Source organism: Thamnophis elegans, chromosome 2 (assembly GCF_009769535.1).
Source record: "Thamnophis elegans isolate rThaEle1 chromosome 2, rThaEle1.pri, whole genome shotgun sequence".
Taxonomy (NCBI): Eukaryota; Metazoa; Chordata; class Lepidosauria; order Squamata; family Colubridae; genus Thamnophis; species Thamnophis elegans.
In genome coordinates, this window is record NC_045542.1 from 113,806,789 (window position 1) to 113,831,439 (window position 24,651).

Below are 24,651 nucleotides of genomic sequence, written 5' to 3' on the forward strand. Positions count from 1 at the left end.
GAATCTTTTGCTGAACCAGTTGGTTTTTGAAAATTATTTCAGGCTTCCTAACTGCCCATTCTTTATCGAGCTTTGGCTTAACTAGCCACAGTGTTGATTTCAAACTAATTTAAGGGCAATTCCCATACTTCTTTTTAACATAGCGGTTTTAGGATGAAATCAACATAAATTGAGTTTTTCCAGGGGATTTTGCCACAATGAACTAAGCTTGTGGTTGAATACAACACTTCACATCTTTTAAAAAATGGTTGAGGCCAGAGATGAGCTGCATTGTTACACTCCAAAGATTTGCTTGCTCTACTGAGAGAAAAAGAGAAAAACCCTTTGATAAAAATGAATGGATGAATGAATGAATGAATGAATGAATGAATGAATGAATGAATGAATGAATGAAGTTACAATTATTAAACAAATCTAATTTTTAGTTTATTCTCTATTACCCAATGTTATTTAATTCACAGCCCTTTCAGTATAATAGTACAATATATATACCAAATCAGCCGGGGCTCTGTTATAGTCAGTTTTGGTAACTTTTACTACATAGTTGCAAGAGGTAACTGACATTGACAGCCATCACTATTGATGTAAACTGGAGGAATGGAATCTTTATGTGAGAAGCTGCAGCATCTCCAGGCTCACTGCTTCTGTCAAAAATCCCGTGAGAACAGAAATTCCCATCATAGCAGGGACCAAGACAGTTTCCTGGGACAGTTAGCTAGAATTGCAAAGATGAAAATTTCTGCCTTAGATCATATACCTACCAACACAACTACATAACAAAAATGCTGAGTCAACTTTGAACTTATTATATTGTATACAGAACCATACATACAGTACATTGGTCAATTTTTCAAGCAACTAATCGTAGCCATGGGAGGAAGTATAACACCACATTGATTTTCTGTAACAAAGGCAGGATATTAATTAAAAAATATAGATACACTCAGTGGAATTTACTTACAGGAGATAATAAATTCTGCAATAGAGCTATCAGATTTGGGATGCAAAATTCTGGGTGATCCATAGATTGCAGCAAAAGGATACAAAAACCTCTCACTCTTTGGTGCCATCTAGAGGCAGCCTAGATATAATAACTCTGATTTATAAACTTCCGAGACTGACAGTTAGTCTGGGGGGGGGGGACGACAGAGGGTGGGGGGAGATCTTATGTTTACTGAGAATTAAAAGAAAGGTGGTGTTGAAATTTGAGGAATTATCAAGAGGTGTAAATGGCCAAGAACATTACTGTTACATGAAGAAGGAAGTTTAGCTGCTCTTTGGGAGATAATGGCCTAGTAAATTTAACCCTTTTTGTCATATCTATACAGGCAGTCCTTATGACCACAATTGTGCCCAAAATTTGTGTTGCTAAGCGAAACATTTAAGTGAGTTTTGCCCCATTTTACGGCCTTTCTTGCCACAGTTGTTAAGTGAATCATTGCAGTTAATTTAATAACATGGTTGAATCTGGCTTTCCTATTCACTTTGCTTAACAGAAGACCAGAAAAAGGGGATCACATCAGTGGTTGGTTAGTACCGGTTCGGCCCGGTTCAGCCGAACCGGTAGTGGTTTTGTGGACTGGGTCACTGGAACTGGTAGCGACCCAGGCCTGCCATGCCCCTGAACCGGTTCTTCGGTTTGTTTTTTTGCTTCTGCGCATGCGCGGAAATTTTTTTATTGTTTTATTGTTTATTTTATTGTAGTGCCTGCTGAAACCCACCCCTGGATCACATGATCCTGGCACATTGAAACTGGCATAAATATGAGTCCATTGCCAACTGTCTGAATTTTTATCGTGTAACCTTGGAGATGCTGCAATGGTCATAAGTGTGAAAAATGGTCATAACTCACTTTTTTCAGTGATGTGACTTTGAACAGTCCCTAAATGAACTGTTGTTGGTCAAGGACTACCTGTACAACTTTTTCCCCCCTTTAGCCAGTTTCTACTTTGTGTGTCTTCTTCTCCATCCATTTTATTCTATATTCCCATGTAGATACTCTTCTCCTTCATCCCATGTCATTCCTCTCCCCATCCTTTTTCCTTCCAACTGCTTCTACTTTAAGAGGGACAATGTGTTTGTGTGTGTGTGTGTGTGTGTGTGTGTGTGTGTGTGTGTGTGTGTATACAGAGTATATATAGTTATATATTCTGTGAGACAATGGTGAGTGTATGCAAATATGAGATATATTTTTTGTAAATCATAAATTGGGAACCTTTTATAGACAGCCCTATATGTGCATATATTAGATGGAGAATTTGGGGAATGGAACAAAATGATCTCCAGGGCTGGCTTCAGGTTATTTTCCACACAGGAGCAAGGGTGTTAGTAACAAGGTGAGCAAACTGAGGACTCCACAGGATTATGACCTCTTTCCCCAATTTCACCTTTTGGGGGGGAGGGTAAAATTCAGGAGTAAATATGGTAAATATATTTTAACTTCCCTGTTATTGGAAAGAATTTCACCATATTCCAATCCAAAGAAATGCTGACCTATACAAGTGGAGGTCAGAGTTTTAGCAATAAAGAATACTGGTCAATATACAAGTGAAGGAAAATGAAACCATATGTGAGTAATTAGACCACAGAAATTGCATTTACCCAGAAGTGCTATTTTAAAGCATGCTCCATGTTGATCTTCTACTTTTGTGGCAAATTACATTCTTGGCACCCAAGAAGAGATTCAGTACATTAAGCTGGCCTCTCAAATGAAAGAGAGCGTGCAAATAAGCAATCTATTACATTTGCTGATGTTGCAAAGTTTTCTTTGATCAGATGTGATTAGCCTCAATTTCTCCTGGTATTTTTTTATTACACACATTGTTCAATAAAATCCACTTTGTTTCCTGACTGTATTCTGTCCCCCCCAAAAGGGGGGGGGATCTCTTATGTTGTCAGAAATGCTGCTTTCCAAAATATAAAAATTGCCTCAAAAGTCAAAGGACCTGTTTATAAGGCAATACAACTCACCTGTGGATTCATGTGAGGTTTCTGTATTAAATTACTTCTTCATACAGAGCATGGAGTTTAGTTGGGGAAAACAACAGGGAACGCAAATCAATACCAAAACACAAGCCACTTTGATTTATGACATTTGATCAACTGAGTTGCTTCTGTCTTTTTCCCTCACAAAGGGCATCATTCCCAAATGCTGTGAGGATATAGCAGCCAAATCAGCTGCCATTTCCTGTTGCTGTTCTGCTCTTATTATTAGCTAGATTTCCTTTTGCCTTCTCTGCTGGAAGGATTTGCAGGACCATCTGTTCAAATCACCTGGGTGGGGAGGCTATATGGAACAGCATGATTTGAGTGACTAACAAGCGGCAAGGAAAGTCAAGCTAGGCCAGAGAAGACAATCCTCCAGCTTTAATTTTAAGGAAATCTGGATCACCACTGGCCACCAAACTTAACAGGCCTCTTGGAGTTGTCAGCAATCCATTTCTGCCCCAAGAGGTGGAAACCCCAAGAACTAGCATCTGAACTGACTTTTTCTTTGTCTTCTAGCCCTGGGCATGCAGTTTGAGCCAGGTGAGTAGCCGCTGCCCTTTTTAAAGTCACCCTGCTTCTGAACTTCATGGATTTGACTCAGGGGTGGGTTTCTCGCCCCGTTCCAACCGGATCGGTTGGAACGAGGCCGGCGGCCTCCTCGCGCACGCACGCGGCGTCCTCGCGCACGCACGCGGCACGCGCGTGCGTACTAGTGTCTGCGCGATGCTCCAGCTGCTCCTGGAGGATCGCGCAGGCACTGTATGCGTTCTGCGCATGTGTGGAAAGCGCAGAATTCGTAAAAACCGGGTAAGGAGCGGGCGCGGGTGTGCGGGCGCACGCGGGCACGGGGGGGGGGCTTCGCCGTTCCCGGAAGTTACTTACTTCCGGGTTCGGCGACCAACCGGATCGCAGGGACCAGTGCGAACCGGTCGAAACCCACCCCTGATTTGACTCCTCTGTCTGGGTCTGCAGGAAAAATCCAGGCTGACATGAGGCTGTACAGCACAGAGGGAGGAACTGCTTGGCATTGTTGGTGAAGTGAGAACAGCATACAATTGCACAATATGAACACAATTTCTGGATTTTCTTTCTCAAAATCTTGGCAACTTTTAAGTCCTGTGGACTTCAATTCCCAGAATCCCCCAGCCAGCTGAAGGTCTGAAACATTTCCAATGTTTAAGGGATGCCTCTGGTTTTTGAGAAGAATTTACAGGGTTGCACATACTTCAGAAAGTTAGGAGTGGTTCAAAACTGAACTGCTGTTAAAATTAATGAACATTTAAGCATTTTTATGAAAACCTGAACTGATTTTTCTCTTCTATAACTTTCAAAAGTACAAGTGGGTGAGAACTTTTTCAGGCTCCTTGCAACTAGTTTTGGGTGGAAGAAAAGGTTCTTAATTATATGCTTGAGTTCTATATACTTGTTTCTATCTTATAAGCCACAGTGCTAGCTTTTTGAAGAGATCCTTCCATGAGGAGGTTAAATACCGCAAGCTGACAGCAAGGTTTTAATTGCATCAAGGCTATATCAACTTTTTTGACGCTACCCCCATCCTGTTAACAATGCTCCTAGTTAATAAAATAATGGAGCCCTAATGAATACCCTTGATTTTAAAGCGGAATGCATTATGATCCTTCCCCTTTTATATTTTAAAATATGGCTGTTATGGCAGTGTGGTCTTCCTATTAATAAAATGGCTAACAACACCTATCACAAATCAGAAACACACATTTAATTGAAACATGTATGCTTTCCATATGAGTAAGGGATATTAATGACAAAACACGTCACATTGCAAACACTATTTCTTTCAAGCTTCCAAGTGAAGCTACAATGCAAATATTAAATAATAAAAAAATAGTTAGGGATGACCTCTGCTACTTTTTGTCTTATCCCTGGCTTCAGTCATTCATCAGTTATTTTCTAAGGATACCTGTAAGACCTATGTGGAATGAAAAAGTCTTCTCAGGGTTTTGTTCTGTTAGCTTTTTTGCGTAAAAGCAAAGGGCTTAGAGATATCTACTTAACTGCGTATAGATCTTTTGGAGAATATTAAAAATGAGAGTTCAGTATTATCAATATTTTGTAGAACGTAATTGCAGCTTCAAGCTTCCATGAAGAATCTCTATACTTATTGTTATACTGATAAAGAATCCATCTGAGATCATTGACTGTTTTACAATAAAACTCTCAGCCTCACCCACCTCAGAGAGTTGTTGTAGGAAAAAAAGGAGGAGGGATGAGCATTAAAAGTAGGTTTGCTGGCTTGATTTATTTATAAAAATAGCACAGGCAGAATAAAGTATTTTTTTTAAAAAAAATACCTCTCCTGAAAGAATTAAAATAATCTCCCAATATATAACCAACATTTTATTTTATAGTCTATCTTCCAATATGGCATAAGCCTTTAAAAAACCCAAGGAAATATACAAATCACACGAGACAAAATTATGTACATTAAATGTACAGAACGAAGAGAACATAGTAGATTTACATAGTATCTGAAGAATATAAAGTGAAATATTTTACATTAAATAGCATTTCTAATAGCTAGGATCATTTGACCTCTCTGCTCATAGGCAGAAGTCATGATAAAGGATAAGTGTTCAACATAATTTTAAAATGTGGTTTTTGTATAATAAAAACCAAAAGTGACGTATTCAAGGAACTAGTGCTTTATTTATTTATGAAAGTTATTGTCGCCATTGGTTTGCAAATACTAGGAACCATGGAAGTAAATATTTCCTTGCACAATAAATTAAGAGCAATCATCATTGTAAAAGCTGATAATCATGATGGCATTAATGAAAAAGCTCACAGCCCGTGAGAAATGAAACTTCTGGTATGTTAATGAAAGGTGGAAGTCTGGCATTAATTCAAATCTGCTTATATTTATTGGGGTGGGTGAATTTGGGTGAGGTCTTGGAAGCTGAAGAATGCATTAAATTAGTGTCAAGGGAAAAAAGATTCTCTCCTTACATGAAAACTAGCATGTTATCCCTATACAAGGGGCCATACTAATTTTCTCTGTATTGTTCCAATTCTACTAAATGTCTTGCCAAAACATGCTTCAATATCACATGTACTAAAATTGAAACAATACAGAGATTTACTATAGCTTCTGTGCCTGTATAATACGCTAGTTTACCACAAAATTTATTTATTTATAAAAAAAGAGGAGAAGGTATAATTTGTCTTAAGAAAACTTGTTTCCATTACTAGCAACAATGAACTTGCAATAAATCTGTTTCAGCTCATCCCAACTAAGTGTTGGGCCATTAAGGATAGCATAGTGTCGGACATTAGGTTGAGAACCAGGCTGAGCAAGGCTGTTATAAACCCTACATTAAACTTTCTAGAATTTTGAGCTCAAGTGCACAACCAACAATTCAGATCATGCCAAATCTTTCACTCAACCAAGTTGAAAAATCCAATACTTTCTGAAAGGAAAAAGAGAAAGTTAAATTGTGATTGACTTGCCCTTCAACAATTTTCAAGCCCTAGAAAAAGAAGGCCAGCGTCCAACCCAAATAAAGCCCCTTAAGTGAATTGACAGTGTTTTTAAAAATGGGAGAGGATAATAATATGCTTAGTCTAAACAAAGAAACTGTCTGGTAAGTTGAACAGACTTTATGTTCTTTTTTTCTTAAAGAAATCATTGGTTTGTAGTTTGTACTGACAACATATATGTATGAGAAAAGGTTTGAGATACTAGACACCAACAGACCAGAGTTTTCCCATATACAAGTAACTGCTCGAATATAGTCTGAGCAGTTTGTGCATAGCCACAATATATTTTTAAAGCATTGTGTATTAAAACAAACAAAAGTAGCACAGGATGATGAAGAAGGTATTGCTTGCCACACTGTCCATTTTTAAATTATCAAGCTGTTCTACAGGACAGCCAAGAGTTCTCAATTCCACAATGCTATCAGCCAACTTCCATTTCTGAAAAGAAACAAACTACTACCCATAGCGCTTTAAAAATAAAGAATCTTGTCTTTGTAATGCACAATAGATTCAGTTTCCAGCATTATTTAGCACAAACACTTCAGGAAATCCCAAAGTTAATTCATTAATATTCTTTTAAACGAAGGCAGAAGGCTGTCTAAACATGCATGTGACGTGCTTATTTCACTGCAACTTGCAGTATTCCAAATATTGCTTTGATCTACAAAGAGTAGTTAAAGTAAGGTTTTTTTCCTCTTGATTTTGTTTGTAATTTTTAAGAAATGGCATTTGTTAATTCAAATATTTTATCTTCTGAGAAATGAATTATGTGAATGATGGTGAAAGAACCGCATGTTTCCTTCCTAGCATCTTTACACACCCAGTCCTCACTCAGTGCATGTTCATATGTAGGCCAGAATAAATGAACAAACTCAAATTAATTTAATGGATTTTTTGAAGTTACCTAGCAGCACAACAGTAATTTAGGGACCTTATGCTTTTACCCATCCATGCAAATAAATTTGAAGAATGTTGTGCTAAAATTTTACAGATCAACTAATCATTACCATTAGAACATTGTTGTTTTTATTATTTTTGGTCACTAAAGTTATGAACAAAAGCCTTGTTCAGATTTTTTTATATTACCAAGTCCAGTCATGCTCTGATCTAAAGCATGTGACACAAATACCTCGTATCTACTGCATTTATACCATGTTTCTTGTGACTGTTTTCACATAGAATGGATATCCTTTTAAGCTATCCTATTTTCATTGCTATTGTTAAATCTTAATCCCAAATATGCAAATAAATATTCGGTCAATTCCCTACCCCCCCCACCCCACCCCATTATTGCAAAAAATATAAAACTATGCACAATCAGAGCTGGATGTAACAAGATTTCCCCATCATTTCTCTTTGCAAAAGATTTAACATATAAACAAGGAAAGCAACCCATTGGGCACTATAAATAAGAACTGAGATCATTTAGGGCAATTCCCCTGCTGGTGGACTGGAAGAGGTTCTCCTACCCAGCCCACTTATTTGCAGACAAATTGGTCCACAATCTCTGTGCATTTCTTGCATTTCACGTAGCAGCACCAATGGAACTTGCAATGGCAGCGTTCTGTCTGCACGGTCTTGAACTGGTCATAGCCCCGGCCACAGCACATAAGTTCACAGCCATCCATGCCTTCTGAAGTCTTATTGCAGAGTCGGCCCTGGGTGCCCAGAGACCCAGTGCTCTCGTTGCGCACGCAGTAATCAGGACTAGGGTCAATGTACACCAGGTCATAAATAGTCGGTGCATTGAAGCGGCTGTTCACCTGAACCAGTTTGCCACGGAGATTGAGCTTCATAGCGGCAGCACTGTCATATTTTTCCTTCAGAGCATCGCCCACCTTGCGAAAGTCAGCCAATTGCAGCCAACAGGTCTTCAAGCTGCATGATCCGGACACACCGTGACATTTGCAGGCTACGTCTGCCAAGTTATACACTGTCTGTAGGAATCAGAAGAAGAAAAGTGAGTCCTATTGTCGCAAAATATAAACAGGTGTAAAATAAACAAAACAACTGCTTTTCTATGCACTAGCCTTTGGGGAAAGAACTGCAAATGACAGCATCTCTTCACCTCCTCATCCTCCAGAATGCCTATCTGCTTTGAAATCTCCTGTTAGCCTGCAGCTAAGTCACAATTTTCATTATTTTATTTATTCAATTTCTGAAGCAGCTCATCTCAAACAAGTGATTCTGGGCTTACAAATTCTAAAACTATAAAACTGTTAAAACAATTTAAACCAATAAAAGTTAAAACATCCAGAAAACACTCATTTGGAAAGCTGATTAAGATTTCATTTACCTTCTTTCATTGTGTTTCCCCCCCCCCAAAAAAAAAACTCCCCCAGACTTAACGGTGGGTTGTCACATCATACCCAATATAAAAAGAGTCTTTGACAGATTTGTCTGACAATATATTTTATCTGCTTCTTTATTTATAGGACCATTTATCATTTTTGTATAAAAATGGAGGAAAAGATACATAAAATATAGACGTCCAAGTTACTATGACCTGCACCTCCATATTCAGTAGAAAACCTTCACACCATTATCAGTTACAAAATTAAAAAAGTTACTTTAAGCAGCAATGTTGACAGTAAAATATTTAAAAAATTGCTGAAATATAAAGACTGCCCTATCAGCACTGATAAAGAAATCTGATTAATTTGATATCTTACCAACATTCTATGACATGATACTGCCACCTCACAAATTTCATTAAAAATGAATCCACGAAAAGACAATTGTCCACAGCAATTGTATGCAGTTTGTGTTGTTCAGTTGCTAAGTTGTGTCTGATACTTTGCGACCTCATGGACCATAGTATGGCGGGCCCCTCCCCCCATTCTCCACTGCCTCCGAGCCTGCCCAAACTCATGTTCATTGCATTGATGACAGTATTTAACCATCTCATTCTCTGCTGTTCCCCTTTTCCTTTTAATCTTTCCCAACATTAATATCTTTTCCAATAAGTTCTTCTCACTGGTGGCCAAAGAATATATGCAGTAGTTCATTGCATTAGTTGAATGAATTTTCCCACATCTCTGGAGATTTTTCTTCTTAGCCTTTTTGATTAGCATTAAAAATATGGAAATCATTCACTCGCTCACAAATTTTGCATGCAAACTGGAACTTTTTTTAATGTGTAAATGATCCCAGAAAGCAACAACATTGGGATAAATAATCATGGTCATCTCTTTATGTCATCTCCAACTTGTCTGCAAACGGTTCACCATATGTGGATGATCAGGATCAAAGAATACTCCATCCTATGCTACAAAATTATACTAAGCTAGCAAGATCAGAGAGTATGAAGAAGTGCTAGCAAAGTTGATGGACCCACTTACACCTGTAGGTATTAATGAGCTTAAGTCACCACCGAACACTTTGTTGTGTTTGTTCAAGGATATTATGTATGATTAAAGATTGTTTTATGCTTCCTTGGCATGCTGGATGGGACAGGAAAAAAAGAATGCAACCTGATCACACTTTTCGAATCAATACCCATCTGTGGCTGCTGAATAGCAGCTTCTTAGAGTTAGACAAATTATACCAGTCTAAAATCTCATATGCTCATATCTGATCCAAGCATATACAGATCTCCAATTCCAGTCCAATAATATATCAGTTTTATCTCAGTCCTCCTACATAACTGCATGAAGCAGCTTTCTGGATATTTAGATTTTTTACAGTAGGTTAACCTAGATAAATAGCTTTCTCTCTTTCAACAATGGCTGTCCATTAAATCCTTAGAATTCCATCTTATTTTATCTGAACCACAAATAGTCGCTTAGATATCAAATATTGGCTGATTCCAAAAAAGTTGAGAAGAATGAGGCCTAGTATTGATGAGAGACTACCCAAAAATTCCAAGGCTGTTAGCCAGAAGAAGGCAGTGGCAAACTTATTTCCATGTATATAGTCCAATAGGAGTTGAGCTTGATTTGAGGACATCTTTGCCTTTATTTTAATATTATTTGAAACTATTTCAAAAACCAGTACAATAGGCAAGAACTTGAAGAATGAAAGGATTATTCTGAGCAATTATGTTTCAGGTACATAGATTTTGTTTTTCTTCTCTTTTCTACTTCCTGATTTGCAACAACCAAACAATGCAGCAATAACAGAAAATGAGCAGGATCAGAGGCCACTTATCCATGGCTGATAAATGGGTCATCATCCTCAAGAGAGCACAAGCCCAAGCTCACTCCTTGCATAAATACTAACTGGTGTCGCCTATCTGCATCACTGCCTCCTGGCTCACCAAGATGACAAGGTATCCAGTCCCTCCCTTCCCTATTCAATTAGAAGTTTCTTGGTGCCCAGCAATCTGCAGCTTTGTGATGTCCACTCTCCCAATAACAAAAAGAAAGAGAGATAGAAAGAAGGAAACCAACTTTGGCAGGTAACATTTCAAGAAGGAAAACTGGAAAAAATTGAACCTATGAAAAGCCAGATTTCCAGCAAAAAAAAACCTTACAAGTGGTATATACAAGTTGGTTTTACCTACCACCTTTAGACTGGAGCGGGGGGGGGGGGGGGAATCCATGACACTTGACCAATCAGTTGACTGGTTCATTGATAGTAGAATTGCATCAGACTTTTCTTTTCAACCCCCCCATTTTCATACTGGAAAGATGTTCTGCTCCTAGAGCACATTTTCCATTCCAGTTCAGCATCTCCCTCCCACACTAGTCTCTATGCACAGCCAAGTGACTCCATCCAAGAGAGAAAACCCCAGAACACCTCTGGGTGGGGGACAAGCCGACACCGCAATATCCTCTTTGTAAAGTCTTGGCAAGGAGACCTTGATAATTTACCCTGTATAAATAGACATGAGTCAGTGTTGACACAGTCCCAAAAATCCTGGGGTCTGACACATTAGGTAGATGCTGAATGCCATTTCCACCCAGCATTAAAGAGGAGGGAGTTCAAACCCTGCCAAATGGCAAGGCAGGAAGGCGGCTTAAAGGGGGTGGTAGCAGGGAACCACTCAAAGCCGACACAGGCAACTGTGAAAAGTCATTTTTCTTCTTCCTAGCAGCAAGTTGGCCTTCCCAAGGCTTTCAGATGCCTTCTTGTCACATTTAAATGTTATTAATTTTCAATTATCCTTCATCTTAATTCACCTTGAAACACAAGTGTAAAGTCTCTAGCCGATTTCTCCTGGCACCGTCAGTTGTAGGAAAAATAATGATTTTGGCTCCTTCCACTTCAGGGCAATAAAATTAAGTTTACACTCATTCGTTTAAAAGATTTTGAAGATTAAAAAAGCCATAAAAACCAACTTCCACCACAGAAAAGCCTGTTCTCTAATAATACCGAGAGGGTGGCACCTTTTTTTTTCCACAGCCTTATAAGGAAGACTGAAAATAGCCCCACACAAGAACATTTCGCTCTAGTAAATATGCTTCTTCTTTCATCCCTTCCAAAGAAAACTGGATGAGTAGGAAATATAATCTAATAAAACTCTATTCTGCAGAAAATTTACTGTGACTTGCACAATTTTACCAGGAGAATCTGAAAAAGTATAATTTCAGTCCCATGTATAGGAAAGAAATCAAGCATTAGCTGTTGCATTGCCACTCAGATTGCAAACTCCTGGTTGTTTTTTTAGTTTATTAAAATGGGCCATTTGTCTTTTATCTAAATTGAGATATCCTGTCTAGTCTACCTCGAGCAGTAGTGATATTAATAAAGATTATAATAATCATTTCTGCACTTATTCATCAGGTCAAATACAAAAACAAGACTGCTTAAGGGGAAAAAAACAATGTATGAATAGGAATTAATGAAAAGTCAGCTTTTCTGTAAATTATGCAGCAACACTAATGTTTACAATATCAATTAAGAGCAAATAGATGAAAAGAATCCCCATTTGAGCTACTTACTCTTCTTCCTGCCTCATTGTTATGTATGTTCATCAAAATTCTCGCGCTCTCGTAAGATCCTTTCTGATAAATCCGCTCTCGCTCACGGGCATCCACAAACTCCTTGGCAAAACGGTAGCCATAATCAAGGTTATCTCCACAGCCCCCCCACAGCCAGTCCCGAGGTAGATCTTTTGGCCGGGCAGCCCTGCTGCAGCCACAGGAAGAGAGCTCTCCCTCTCGGCAGGCCCGGCTCATGGCATTCACCACGCCAGCAGCACTGACAGCATAGGTAAAAGCAGTTTCCCGGCTGCCTATAAAAGAAGAAAGGAGAAAGAGAAGCTGCTCAGCATTGGAGACCGGGGTGCATGTATTTATTTGTCAAAGAAGATATATTACTTTTACAATGGAAGAACTTTCCCCAACGGATTAATGTACTTTTGAAAAATAGGATATATCAAGTGAATGTTAAGTATAATATTTGACCAAACTTGTTGACATTGGATGAAGTTCCTATTTAAAAAAAAAAAAAACTATGGGAAAATCCTCTTGACTTGTCCCAAAATTTATCCTTTTGAGGTATCTGATAAAATAACAACAATTTTATACTGGAAAAGAAGGTTCTGATCTAATGACGAGGTTCACAAACCGATCAAGAAATGGTTGAGATGTTTACTAGAAATGTACTCTATACAAATTGTCCTGTGTGAAAAATGTAAAAAGTTTAAGGGATGCTTTCAAGGCAAGTAAGAGATTTATGCTACCAAAATGAGCTAGGTATTTGAATAGCCTGAAGGAAAATTCATTAGTTAATAGGTTACTCAAATCCATAGATATTTAATAAAACTGGCAAGTCCCATGCTGATTTCTTCCAAGTTTAGCCATATTGGGCAACTGTCTATAGCTTTTTAAAATTATAACTAAGGGGACTGTCACAAAAGATAAAACACGGCCTTACAAAATGATTTGAATGTCAATCCTTTACAGTGCTGTGTCCTAAATTCTAAAATCCTCTCATTCCAGGTTTTTCCAAATAAAAGACCGATTATTTAGTTTAAAAATATATAGATACATTTTTAAAAGCCAAAGGATTGTATTTAAAACAAAAGTTTTAAAATTATATTATCTCAAATAAGTTTGCTGTCAGTTTTGTGCCAGTCAGGAATTTATTCCAAATTAATTTTTTGTAGTATGCTAAAATCTGATTTATTTTAATATACCTATATGAATGAATGGAGAAGCCCTATGACTTTTACACTAGTATGGTTCAGATTAAGTTCATAAACACTTTACTTCCTTTTGCATACATATGGCGATTATATATATTTTAGTAGCATTTAGGTTTTATGTTTTCCCCCAAAAGTGTATTTTAAGAGAAAATTTTCGACTGTGGCATGGAAAAAAAAAGTCAGAGATGGTATACTTTACAAAAAACAACAGATGGAATAAATTTATTTTTGGTATGTTTAAGACAAATATCATCAACTTTGACAATATTAGAAGTCTCTCTGCCAGCAACAGAGTGTTGGTTTGTTTGGAAGTTCTCTATCCTGTGCTAAGCATAAACACAATACCTTTTACATCAGAAAAAAGATGACATGTTAATCTTTGTCCATTTCAAACAAGAAAAATCCTTTCCTCCATATACGTAATTTTGAAAGAAAGTCTTCAGACCAAGTAAGAGCATTTGCTTACATGGCTCAAAAGTTAGTTTAAAATGTAATCTTACTCAGAGTTTAGCTTTTTAAATACCACTGATTTAGTGGTTTCCATGATTTAAGTGAATACCAAATACAGGACTTTTTTTTAATCATATACTTTTATTCAAGTATATGGTAGGGTAATAAGCTATATTGATTTCGAAGAGCATTCTCAGCTCCCGACTAAAAGACCGCTTTTTTAACTTTTGGAGATCAAGTCGTAGACAAAATTTTGAGAAAATGTTTGGTTTGCTTTTAATCTAGTATTTTATCTAGCCAGGGCGAAACTACCCAAATATTACACAACTAACTTTCCAGGATTGTTCAGAAAACGAAAAAATACTTGTGCCAGCAGTAATGTATGCTGATTCATATCTCATTGCACTTAATGCCAAAGCTTGTGCTATTTCACAAATAAAAATCATAATGTAAGAGATATTCTACCCTGAGAGTCAACTCTTAAAGCGACACCACCAATATACTTCATCGATATCCGATTTGTTAATTTCAGCAATGAATATATAAATCAAATCATTAGACTTTTACTCTTTACTTAAACTTAGATAAAGAAATATTCTAATACACTACAAAAAATCTTCGAAGTATTCTTTCAAGTCAAATCAGCTAAGAAATTCTGAGAAACACAAAGAAAGAGAGCCAATAGGTTCTATCTTTTGTAACAAGTACACTCATTGTAGCTGGATTTATAGTACGGTAGAACAGTATTTAAGCAAGAAACAGGTGTCTGGATAAAGAGAAACAACAACCTATCTTATAATTCACTTGAAGTAGGCTGAAGTATGAAATGACAATTTCTCACTGCCTTGAAGACATTTCTCACACTACTTGTTCTCACTAATGTTTTCATGATCTGAAAAGTTGGATGCACACATCCTGACTTGTAATTAACCTAAACAGGCTATTGCCATTTTAAATCAAATGAAATAAATGCAGATATATTGTGAGCAGGAATCAAAGGCCTGAAACTAAAATGGGAAGTAGTTCTAGCACTGATGGTTGCAAAATTTGTATAAAGAGGTTGTGTTAGCTCAGATATTATAAAACCAATCTTCAAGTGCTAGACACATATATCTATGCTAATATCTGAAATAAATTTCAGGCTTTTAGCACACCTTATCTATGGAATACATACCATAGTAGTCAAAGCAGAATACTAACAATTAACTATTTTATTCTAAGCCTCCCTCAACAGCAATTATAATGCAAAGCTGCAGGAGAATATTTAAGTCTTCAAAAGGCAAGTGTTTCCACTTACTTCATTAAAAAGGGCATGGAAAAGGTTTGAGATTTTGTAAAGGTTATTTTACATAAAATTAACTTTTAGAGTAAATGTGACTTAACAGCATCCCTTCAAGCAAAGCAGAAGCCTACTCAATTCTTAAATGAAGTTATTTTTAATCTAATTTTAAAGTCATTCCAATCCTTTCCTATCCTGTTTCAAAAAGAGGAATGTAAAATTAGATTTAGATCTCAGTATTCTGAAATGATATTATACACAAGCTGTGAGTTAAATGGGGGAAAGGGCTAGACCGGAGGTACAGGCTTAGATATTCAGATGTCATTACTGCAAGCGGATAAGGGGAGAAAACCGCAATCCACCAGTCAACCAACAGCAACTTATTATGATGATGTGAACTGAGCCCATCAAACTCAATGGGGATATCAGAGGTAAGACCTCTGTAAAGCATAAAATGGAATTCTGCTGATAAGTTTGTCAGCAAAATATATATTAAAATGAAATTGACAAAAGATATACTCCTACTAAAGAGATATTTTATGAAGATAGCAATTGCTTAAGTATATGTATCATCTATGTATCTATGGATGCATATACACACAGACACACATTTGGCCTTATTCAAAGTATTCTGACTGCAAACACCAACGTAATTCACATCATAGCTTAAATTTCTTTAATGAAAATTGGCTTGTTTTCAGAAAACTATAATCCTGAACTTGCTTTTCCTGAGTTCCTTTAAATGTAATGGATTTCAATATTGGTATATATAGAAGCTTGCATTGAGAAATTATGTATTAAAATAATAATCCAGTAGATTTGATATGCTATGAAAAATTAAGGTGATTAATCTAAAGACAAATCTCAAACGTTACATGGTTTTGATTTGAAAATGATCCTAGGCCAGCCAAATGCTACTATCTGCTTCTAATTTCCTGACCTAAAACAGGTTTATTTTAGGGATGGGATGAGAAATTTAGCATTATTCTTCTTTTCTATATAACCGTCAGTCTCACAATGGCTGCTTGCTTGCCAAAAGGATTATGTTTTTTTGCCAAAGGCATTTTAATGTTTCCATTCTTGATAATTTTCAGTGGCACATAAAGAACCTGGCAAAGTTTTCTAGCACATAATATACAGAAATACTTCATGTAGATTCTAAAGCACTTCCTACCTATCTGCATGACTCTGCCAAAGACAGAGTTATTATCCACAGTACTACAATTCCATCTTCTGTGGCGGAACTGATACTGGCATTCTTTGATCCCTGTCTTTGCACCTTCTCCAATATATTGCATGTGATCCTGGTACAAATGGCAGAGTTTCTTTTGTCCTTGAGACAGCCCTGCCAATTGGCTACAGAGAGGCTGGGCTCCAATTATATACACCTCTGGCATCTGGACAGGGTTCATAGGATTCATGTGGTTCATACCTAGAGACCTGTAAAAGGAGAAGAGTTATATTAATAAGAGGCAGTTCAAATACAGAAACTGAATGCACATGCAGGCCCCAGTTTTATAGCAGGTTTACTTGGAAGTAAGATTCAGTGATATTCTAGGCATAGGGGCCAAAGTGGGTAGAAAGACTTGTTGAATATTTGAAATACTAAAGTAAAACTATATGCACGAAGTTAGGAAGACAAAAATCAAGTTATGCATTTATCTAAATACATATTCCCCCTTACCTGTAAAATATTGCGCTCTCCCTACATTTTTGAGAACCTATTAAACACACACACAGACATACTCTGAAGGCATTTAAATCCAAACCTACTGTACCATATACTTTTTAAAACATCCTGTAATATCAGTGTATTACTACCTAAAACATATTGAATAGCAATAAAATTAACAAGTTAAGTAACACAAAATATCTATTTTGTATGTAAACTAGTGAACTATATGAACATATATCTGAATTACACAATTTCTAGGGGCATAATGAAATAAATGCCTTAATTTAACATCCACAACTTCAACCAAATATTTTTCTAAGTCAACTGTTTTAATGATAAATGTCTGTTAATCAGACAGCAGAACTGTTTCCAGAAATTAAATTCCATTAAGATCAACAGGGCTTACCCTTATATGTCTACAGAATCTTGTATTCTTTCGGGGAGAAAAAATAACATAAAGTTACTAAACCCATTATTTTAAAGTAGTTCCCATGATTCACTTTTGTGTATGTGTGCTTATGTTGCAAGCTGAATACTCTCATTTCAACTTCACATTTTATTTTGTTTCTACTAACAGTTGATTCCATAGAGAATTCAAATTATTACATATATGTGGCAGAGTTCACTGAAGGAACAGAATGAGAAAAAAAATTGTTAGGGATTCATAAATCAAGTAATTACATTTTCCAGGAACTATCTGGGCCTTCCTTCTTCATATTATCTGGAAACTGAAGACAGACATACCTATATATTGTGTGTATGGATGATTAGAAAGTGATAAAAATAGAATTAAAAAGCTTACCACCAAGAGCTGCCTTCTATCATGATTTGGAGAAGCGAAGAGAAGATGGTCAGACCCAACAAAAGGTAGTTGGAAGTCATTGCCCCTGTCCACAAAGCTCCACTTTGCATTATTGCTCCCATGGACTTCTGTAGGGGAGGGAAGAGGAAAGAGACTGATTTGACTGTTATTGCGTGGCTCAGACCATTTCAAAAGTGAACAAAGTCCATGGGGGAGGGGGGTGTTTCTCTGCAAAGCAGCAGCAGCCCTTCTCCCCAATGAGTTCTTACAGGGTAATGGCCAAGCCACTGCTTGCTGCTGCTCCAAGTGCATTCATCCGCCCAAGTGCCCCACTGTTGGATCTCAGTGTTTGACTAACTCTCAAAGCAGCCCAGATACTGAAGGAAAGCTGAGCGGTACCCAGCCCACGGTCCTCCCTCTCTTCCTCCTCCTCCTTCTCCTCCCAGACTCCAGTAGACTAGACCTTGGCTTTGGGGCACAACCCAGCCCTGCCGTAAGCTGGAGGCTGCTGGGTTCCACAGCCGGACATCCTGTCAGGAGAAGCAGGTGGGCTGAGACAGGGAAGAGATTAAACAGTCAACAAATACACAGGTAGCCACACCAGCACTACACAATCCTTCAAAGAACCCCAGAAGGAGGGAGGGGGGACAAAGCAAATGCTGTCAGAGTAAGCAAAGGCCTTACTTTGAGGAAGAATCCTCAAGTGAATTCTGGAGTGATGGGGTAGAAGGAGTTGGGTTCAAGGGCTGTGACTAGCCTTCTCAATGGAAGGAGAGGAGCTCTCCTCATTTCTGCATCACTGGTGCGAACGGAAGACAATGTAAACCTCCGACGGCGTAACCGAAAGCAATTAGCATCCCTTTCCCCACTTGCAGAAATGTCACGAACGCTTCTATCCAGATTTTCGTGATTCATTCGCGGCCAGAAGTGACTCTCTCTCGTTTTTCTGGCGCGCTTTAAATCATTTACACCGTAGCAATTCCTGTGAGACCGGATTTGAGAACCGGGCAGCTTCAGAGCCGCTCCCCCGATGAAGCAGAAAACTCCCGGAACCACCTCAGACCGCGCCCGTGGAGGGCTGGTGTGCCTTTCACGCGCAACCCCGGGCTTCCGCGCGCGCAAACGCCGCGAATTTGTCGGAGGGCGCTGAGCGAGCAACTTTCGCTCGCTCGCTCGCCGCTTAGGTATGACTGGGTTGGGAAGGCTCCTTCCGCGAGTAGTCTTGGGGGGGGGGGGGTCCGAAGGGTTTCAGGCATATCAGTTGGTTTGAAGACGGAAAAAGATAGCCCTTCGACGGGCATTTGCATTTGCAAGTTTTAAAAAGAGAGCAGCACAATCCAGGGTTGCTTCTCTGCACTCCCGGGCTAACGGACATTGATGTTTCCAACCTGGTCGGTAGGGTTGCAATATTATTGTCCTGAACAGAACACAGTTCCATTCACCAATCTTAACCGCGTCTACTCGGAAGCCCATTCTGCAGATTTCCAATGGGATTACCCCCCCCCCCCAAAAAAAAAACCCGGTCTGCCTTTATCTACCACCCAAGAGATTTGGAGGGGGGTGGTGTAATACACTCTGAAGGTAGAGTGGTCCGCCAAGGAAGAAGGCGGGAACGCGTTTGGCACGTCTCCGACTGCAAATCTCCTTCCAGGTTTGACTTGCAAAAAAACTCTTGGGGAACTTTTGGTTTATTCCCCTGGGAAGGAATCCCCCACCCGCCCGTATTGCTCGGCGGGCTCTTCCACGCAGGGATTCTCCTCGGCCTCGTGTTGGGTAAAAAGGAAAATGGCTTTCCAGACGAGCGGGCCAGAACGGCTTCTTCAAGCTTCAAGAAGCGGGGAGATGGAGCTGGCCCGCGAGTCACATTTTAACACGCTTGAACTCTCGCCGACGGGAGACTTGGCACCGGGAATTCTCCCGGAGGACTTATTCTGGCCCATTCCGATCCTCTTCCAGTTTGCCCTAGCGCCGCTTTGTTTTGGTTCAATCCCACGGAAAACAAGGCGCGCCCCGCTAAGCGGTCTCCCTAAACGCAGCGTGACAGAAGGCTGTTAGAATTTCGGGGGAAACAGCCGGAGAGGCTAATGACGGACGCCTGATTAAATTTCTCCATCAAACTGAAGCGCCCCATAAAGCCGTCCACGCTCCAGCAAAAGAGGGGGAAAGGGGCCGGGGAGACCGCGAAAGCTATTGCAGAGCCTCCCCTCGTCGAAGGCGAACAGCGTGCGGACACACCCGAAGATGGAAAGGAAGGAAGGCTCCGTTAGCCATTGCCCATCGGGGCGATTTAATCGCTTCTCCTACCTCCGACCTAAAGCTTCCCGTGTGGCCTTGGGCCCGTTCCCTTCGTCTCGTGTGACCTTTCGCTGTGGTGCATCCATGCAGCTCGCAGCTCAGGATTTCAGGCCGCAGTTTCGCCTTGCCGCTCGAGAGCTGCTGGGCTTTGCAAGGTGCAATTTGGTGATGCTAATCCAAGAACAAACCACTGGCGATAAAGTTGAATCTGAGGGTCACAGCGGTCAGGATCTAGGGCGGGACATTTCCCGAGGCTTATTATTAAAACGGGGAGTGGGGTGGGTCAAAGAAGGGCTTTTTGGGAAAGGGTGTAAAATGCAAATGTTGAAAATCCCAGACCACGGACGGTCCGGTGGAGCTGCTTTTTCTGATGCAAACTTTCGATTGTGCTATTTTGCTGACACCGGGGGGGGGGGGAAACCTTGTTACGACATCCTACGTCCTTCACTGAATGCTCGCAATATGATTCATGCAAACTCCGCTAGTAGAATCCGCTTGCTTTACTGCATTTTATATAGAAAACCCCTTTTTTGCTGGAAAATAAGCATAAGGGACGAAGGAGTTCCACAGGTCGAAGAGACGAGAGGAGAGCTTTAAATACCTTAGGCACGGAAGTCAGTCGCCTAGCTAAAGCTCCGTCGAGTTGCTCTAAGGAGGCATTTTCCTCCTTCCCCGATAGAGGGCGATCGCAACCGCGAAACGTAAGGTCCAGACGAAAGGCGGCTGATCTGGAGTTGTCGCCTTTCTCTCTCGGCTTTTGGGGACATTCATTACTTTTGAGTTTATTCAGGGCGTCCTAGCAGAGCAGGAAGGACCTCAGAGCAGAAGGGACCATCCCCCCAACCCGGACGAGGCACCCAAGAAAATTGCCCCGGGCTCAAGCAGATCCTTCCACTCATTTCGGGACGGAACCGTTTTCTGTATCTGCAGAAGGGACCGATTTCTTGGAGTCGAACGTCTTTGGGGCACTGACGAAAATGAACCTTTAAAAACATTTTCTCCTCTCTGCAAAGGAGCGTGCCAATCTCCGAGCTTCTCCTCTTGCGACCTTGTCGTTGTTTTTTAATGCAAGGGATCTGTTAAGTCTGTCAGTGCATCTAGTTTTATGGCCGCTGCTTTAAGGCTCAGTCCTATTGGGGGTAAAGCTTACAGACTGGGTTGCAAAATGCAGCGAGAATTGCTGCGAGGGGCCGGCTCGGATTTTGAGGGCCGATACTAGATAACCCACCAATTGTCCCATAGGTTTCATGGGGATATATTTAAAAAAAGGCGAAGCGACCCAAAGTTTGATTGCAGTAGCTTCCAGATTTTCAACAAAGGGAGCAAGTCAAGCGCTGCAAAGCAGGCGGTGGGCTAAAGCGACTGTTTCGGCTCACCCCACGGCTAACCCAAACGCAAGAAAATCGCCGGACTTTCTCTCGGTTTATGCAATTTGCCTACCCCACCCGCCGGGAGAAAAGGCTGAACTTTTCCTTGCTGAAGCTGAACTTTCACTGACCCCACGACTGTAACTAATTTAGCATACAATTGACAATTAAAAACAAACATTACTTTTTGAACACGGAACATTTGGAGCATCAAAGGGCCTGGGGGAGCGGGTGGAGACAAAACCCTTCCATCCTCCCTCGCGAGTAAAAGCGGGGCCCTTTACAGATGCAAAGTGACAACATACAGAACCCGAGAACAAAAACTGAGGGATCGAGGTGGAGTAGGAGGAGAAAGTCGTCCAGGGATTTATTTATTTTTTACCCACTGGCCACCAGCCAAAACCCCTTAAAGGTACAGGCCTTTCCAAGGCTGCCATTAAGTCCCGTTTCTTCAATCCCCACGGATTATAAAGTGTGACATAAATTGTCCTTTTAAAATCCACTAGACAGGAAAAGCATGTGGATTTAGGGAGGAATTAAAACAGCTTTCCAAGGAAATCGATCACTCACTCCAAAAGCAGAAATCCTTTGGAAACAACAGGTTTCTGAGAAAACTAAAAGTTTTGATTGAGGCGCGCGTGTCCTAACGCATAATGCATTTAATATTATGAGAGCAATAGAGAAAAATATGCTTTACCCTTTCTCATCAGCTCCACCATAAACCTAATATTTTTGGGGAGGGGGAATCAAGTAGCTCTGGTTAAGCTCTTCTTTCCCAAGAAGGGAAAAAAGTTATGTTTTCGTCTCAGATTTTCCTGACCATCCCTAAAACCGGGATGGTTGGGAAGAAACCATCATTATAACTCATACCCCTCCCCGTGTCTCGAGCAAACGGGCTCCAAGCAGAACCTCACCCCCTCTCATTTTCAAAGGCTACTTACCTCCATTGTGGGGAGGAGGGGGAGGGAGGAAGAGACGACGACCGAGGGGACCAGAAGAGAACCAGGAAACTGTCTAGTTTAGCAGCCAAGTAATCCAATCGAGGAAGCCCAAAACTCAACTTCTCGTAATCTTCTCCGGCGACAAATGACAGGGTTGTTCTGGTCGGAGGGGGCAGGGGGGGAGACCCGCTCCAGCGCTGGAGCGAACAAGCCTCCTTCGCAAGGTCCATCCGCGATCGAACCGGGACAATCGCAGCGTGTTAAGCTTCAGATCAGTCCAGCCAGGTAGCGCTGCCACGGCGCCTCCGCCTCCCGCGCGAGGCTCGACGCCTCCCGAACACGCCTTGCAGACTTCCTTGCCCTGCCGTCTACCTACCCGCTGCCACGGGTGCCCGGCACCGGCAAGCTTTGCCCCAGCGGAGCCCCTCCATTGCGAGAGAGCGAGCGAGAGACGGGCAAGGGGCGAACAACTCCTCCGGCATCAAAGCGCAGGACGGTGGCGGCGGCGAAGCCTACGGCAGCTGCTCCAATCCATGTCCCGCGGTGGCGCAAAGAAAAAAAAAGTGCCGTTCTCCCTCGCCCTTCCCCTCACAGTCCTGGCTTCATTCTGTGCCGCGCGGGCACAAGGTAGCAGCTCCTTTTCTCTTTTCCCCCTGCGCACTAGTTGCTGCGCGGCCGACGCGGGCGCGCTTCTGCTCCCCTCGCCTGGCGCGAAGTGCGAGAAAAGTTGCAGAGGCGACGGAGTCTGCAGGGAAAGAACCGGGAGGGGAGGAGGGAAGAAGAGGAGGAGGAGGCGAAGGAAGAGCTCGCGGAGACGCGCCTGCGCCGTGTGCTCAACCTATTGCAACCCAGAGCGAGCTTTTAAGCTGCACCTCAGGCGGCAGCCTCTGGACTCAGCGCCCGAGCTGCTGGCTGGCTGGGTGGGATAACGCGGCAGCGCCAATGCCAGCCAGCCAGCCAGCCAGCGGAGAGGGCGGCATTCTTGGAATTTACACCCGCGTGAAAGGACGACGTTAATCTGGAATTGCTCATCGCCCCGACATCTGTTCATTGTTTTCCACGCCCGTAGAGGGGGTGGGGGTGGAGTCGGATTTGTACTTAGTTAGACTAAACTTGGGGAGACTCGAGTTCGAATCTTTCGCTCGGCCTTGATGTTCACTTTAGTGCTCTCGACCAAGTCTGTCCTACACAAACTATTGTTGGGAGAGGAAAGTGTCTTGACCTTCTTAAAAGAAAATAATAGGAACGAAACTCCACACACAAACACACACACACCCGCTGGCCAATCTTCAGGTGCTGCACTTTTACTTTCTGTTGTCCTGTCCTGAATAGAGATGACCACGGTTCGCTTACTTTCAGCACAAATTCATTTTAGAGCCAGAAATCACACTATTCAATTTTTAATTCCTCACTTTAAAAAAAAAATCGACAACATCGTTTGATTTAGAACCCGCCTAACTACGTAAATTAGAAATAGCTATAACTTCTGTTGTGTTGTGCAAGTTTTTCAGAGGGAACCTTCGTTTTTTAAATTCCAGCTTGCAACGTGGCTGTCGGGTTTTGATTTTGGTGAAAGGCAGAAATATGGCTTTCTCTAAAACGGAGATTTGCACGAGATACCAATCTTAGGTCAGGGTAGACCAGCTGTGCAGACTAGTCTATTCCTGTGCATGTTTACTCAGGCTGGCAATGGCTCAATAGGCTTTATTCCCAAATAAAGGAGTGTGCATATGATTTCAACCCTACAGGCAAAATTGGAGTGAGTGTATGGGCTCGGGTCCATGGTTTCATTAATGCCAAAATTCAGCGCTGCAACTCACGGAATTAATAAAACAACCCTCTGCGCATGACCAGAGTGGCTTTATCTCGATATATAACGATGCCCGCGATCAACACAGAGGCATGACGTTTGCAGTTTAAGTTTAGAGCTTAATCCTGTTCTGCGCACGATCAAATGGACGGGGCTGACCGGGACCTTCACGTGGCTATCTCTTATCTAATAATACTGTAGTTGGGATACTGAGCTGACGAACGGCTCCAAACAGCCAGCCTGCAAACATTTAAACGTGTGCAAATGAACACTCGCTCCCTCTCATGAGCGGGCAAAAGAAGTGACAAGCTATACCGTATTTCTACAAGGGGAAATATCTCTGGACAACTCGCAAAGAAAACGCAACCCAAAGGAAAGCAAATTTTTCAATAACTCATTCCCTGTATTTAGTCCCCCTTACAGTTTCCTGGGGAATCA

The 24,651-nt window shown here is 40.9% G+C and overlaps 1 protein-coding gene and 1 non-coding gene across 2 annotated transcripts; both read right to left on the reverse strand.

Moving 5' to 3' along the window:
• Positions 1–5,952: 5,952 nt before the first annotated feature.
• Positions 5,953–6,056, reverse strand: LOC116505115. The gene has a single exon (XR_004254900.1). It is a non-coding gene; the product is annotated as a U6 spliceosomal RNA (small nuclear RNA).
• Positions 6,057–7,819: 1,763 nt separating this feature from the next.
• Positions 7,820–23,097, reverse strand: WNT5A (Wnt family member 5A). Its single transcript, XM_032208637.1, has 5 exons — positions 22,404–23,097; positions 17,801–17,928; positions 16,498–16,763; positions 12,387–12,679; positions 7,820–8,438 (listed from the first exon to the last, which is right to left on the reverse strand). The coding sequence occupies exons 1-5, from the start codon at positions 22,407–22,409 to the stop codon at positions 7,980–7,982; spliced, it is 1,152 nt and encodes a 383-aa protein (XP_032064528.1). The 5' UTR covers positions 22,410–23,097; the 3' UTR covers positions 7,820–7,979.
• Positions 23,098–24,651: the final 1,554 nt, after the last annotated feature.

Excerpts from the sequence above, each read along its gene's own strand:
- WNT5A (XM_032208637.1), bottom strand. Across the intron at positions 16,764-17,800 it reads ATAGAAGGCAGCTCTTGGTG|GTCTCTAGGTATGAACCACA; the intron begins GTAAGCTTTTTA and ends CTCCTTTTACAG. Across the intron at positions 8,439-12,386 it reads ACAATGAGGCAGGAAGAAGA|ACAGTGTATAACTTGGCAGA; the intron begins GTAAGTAGCTCA and ends TGATTCCTACAG.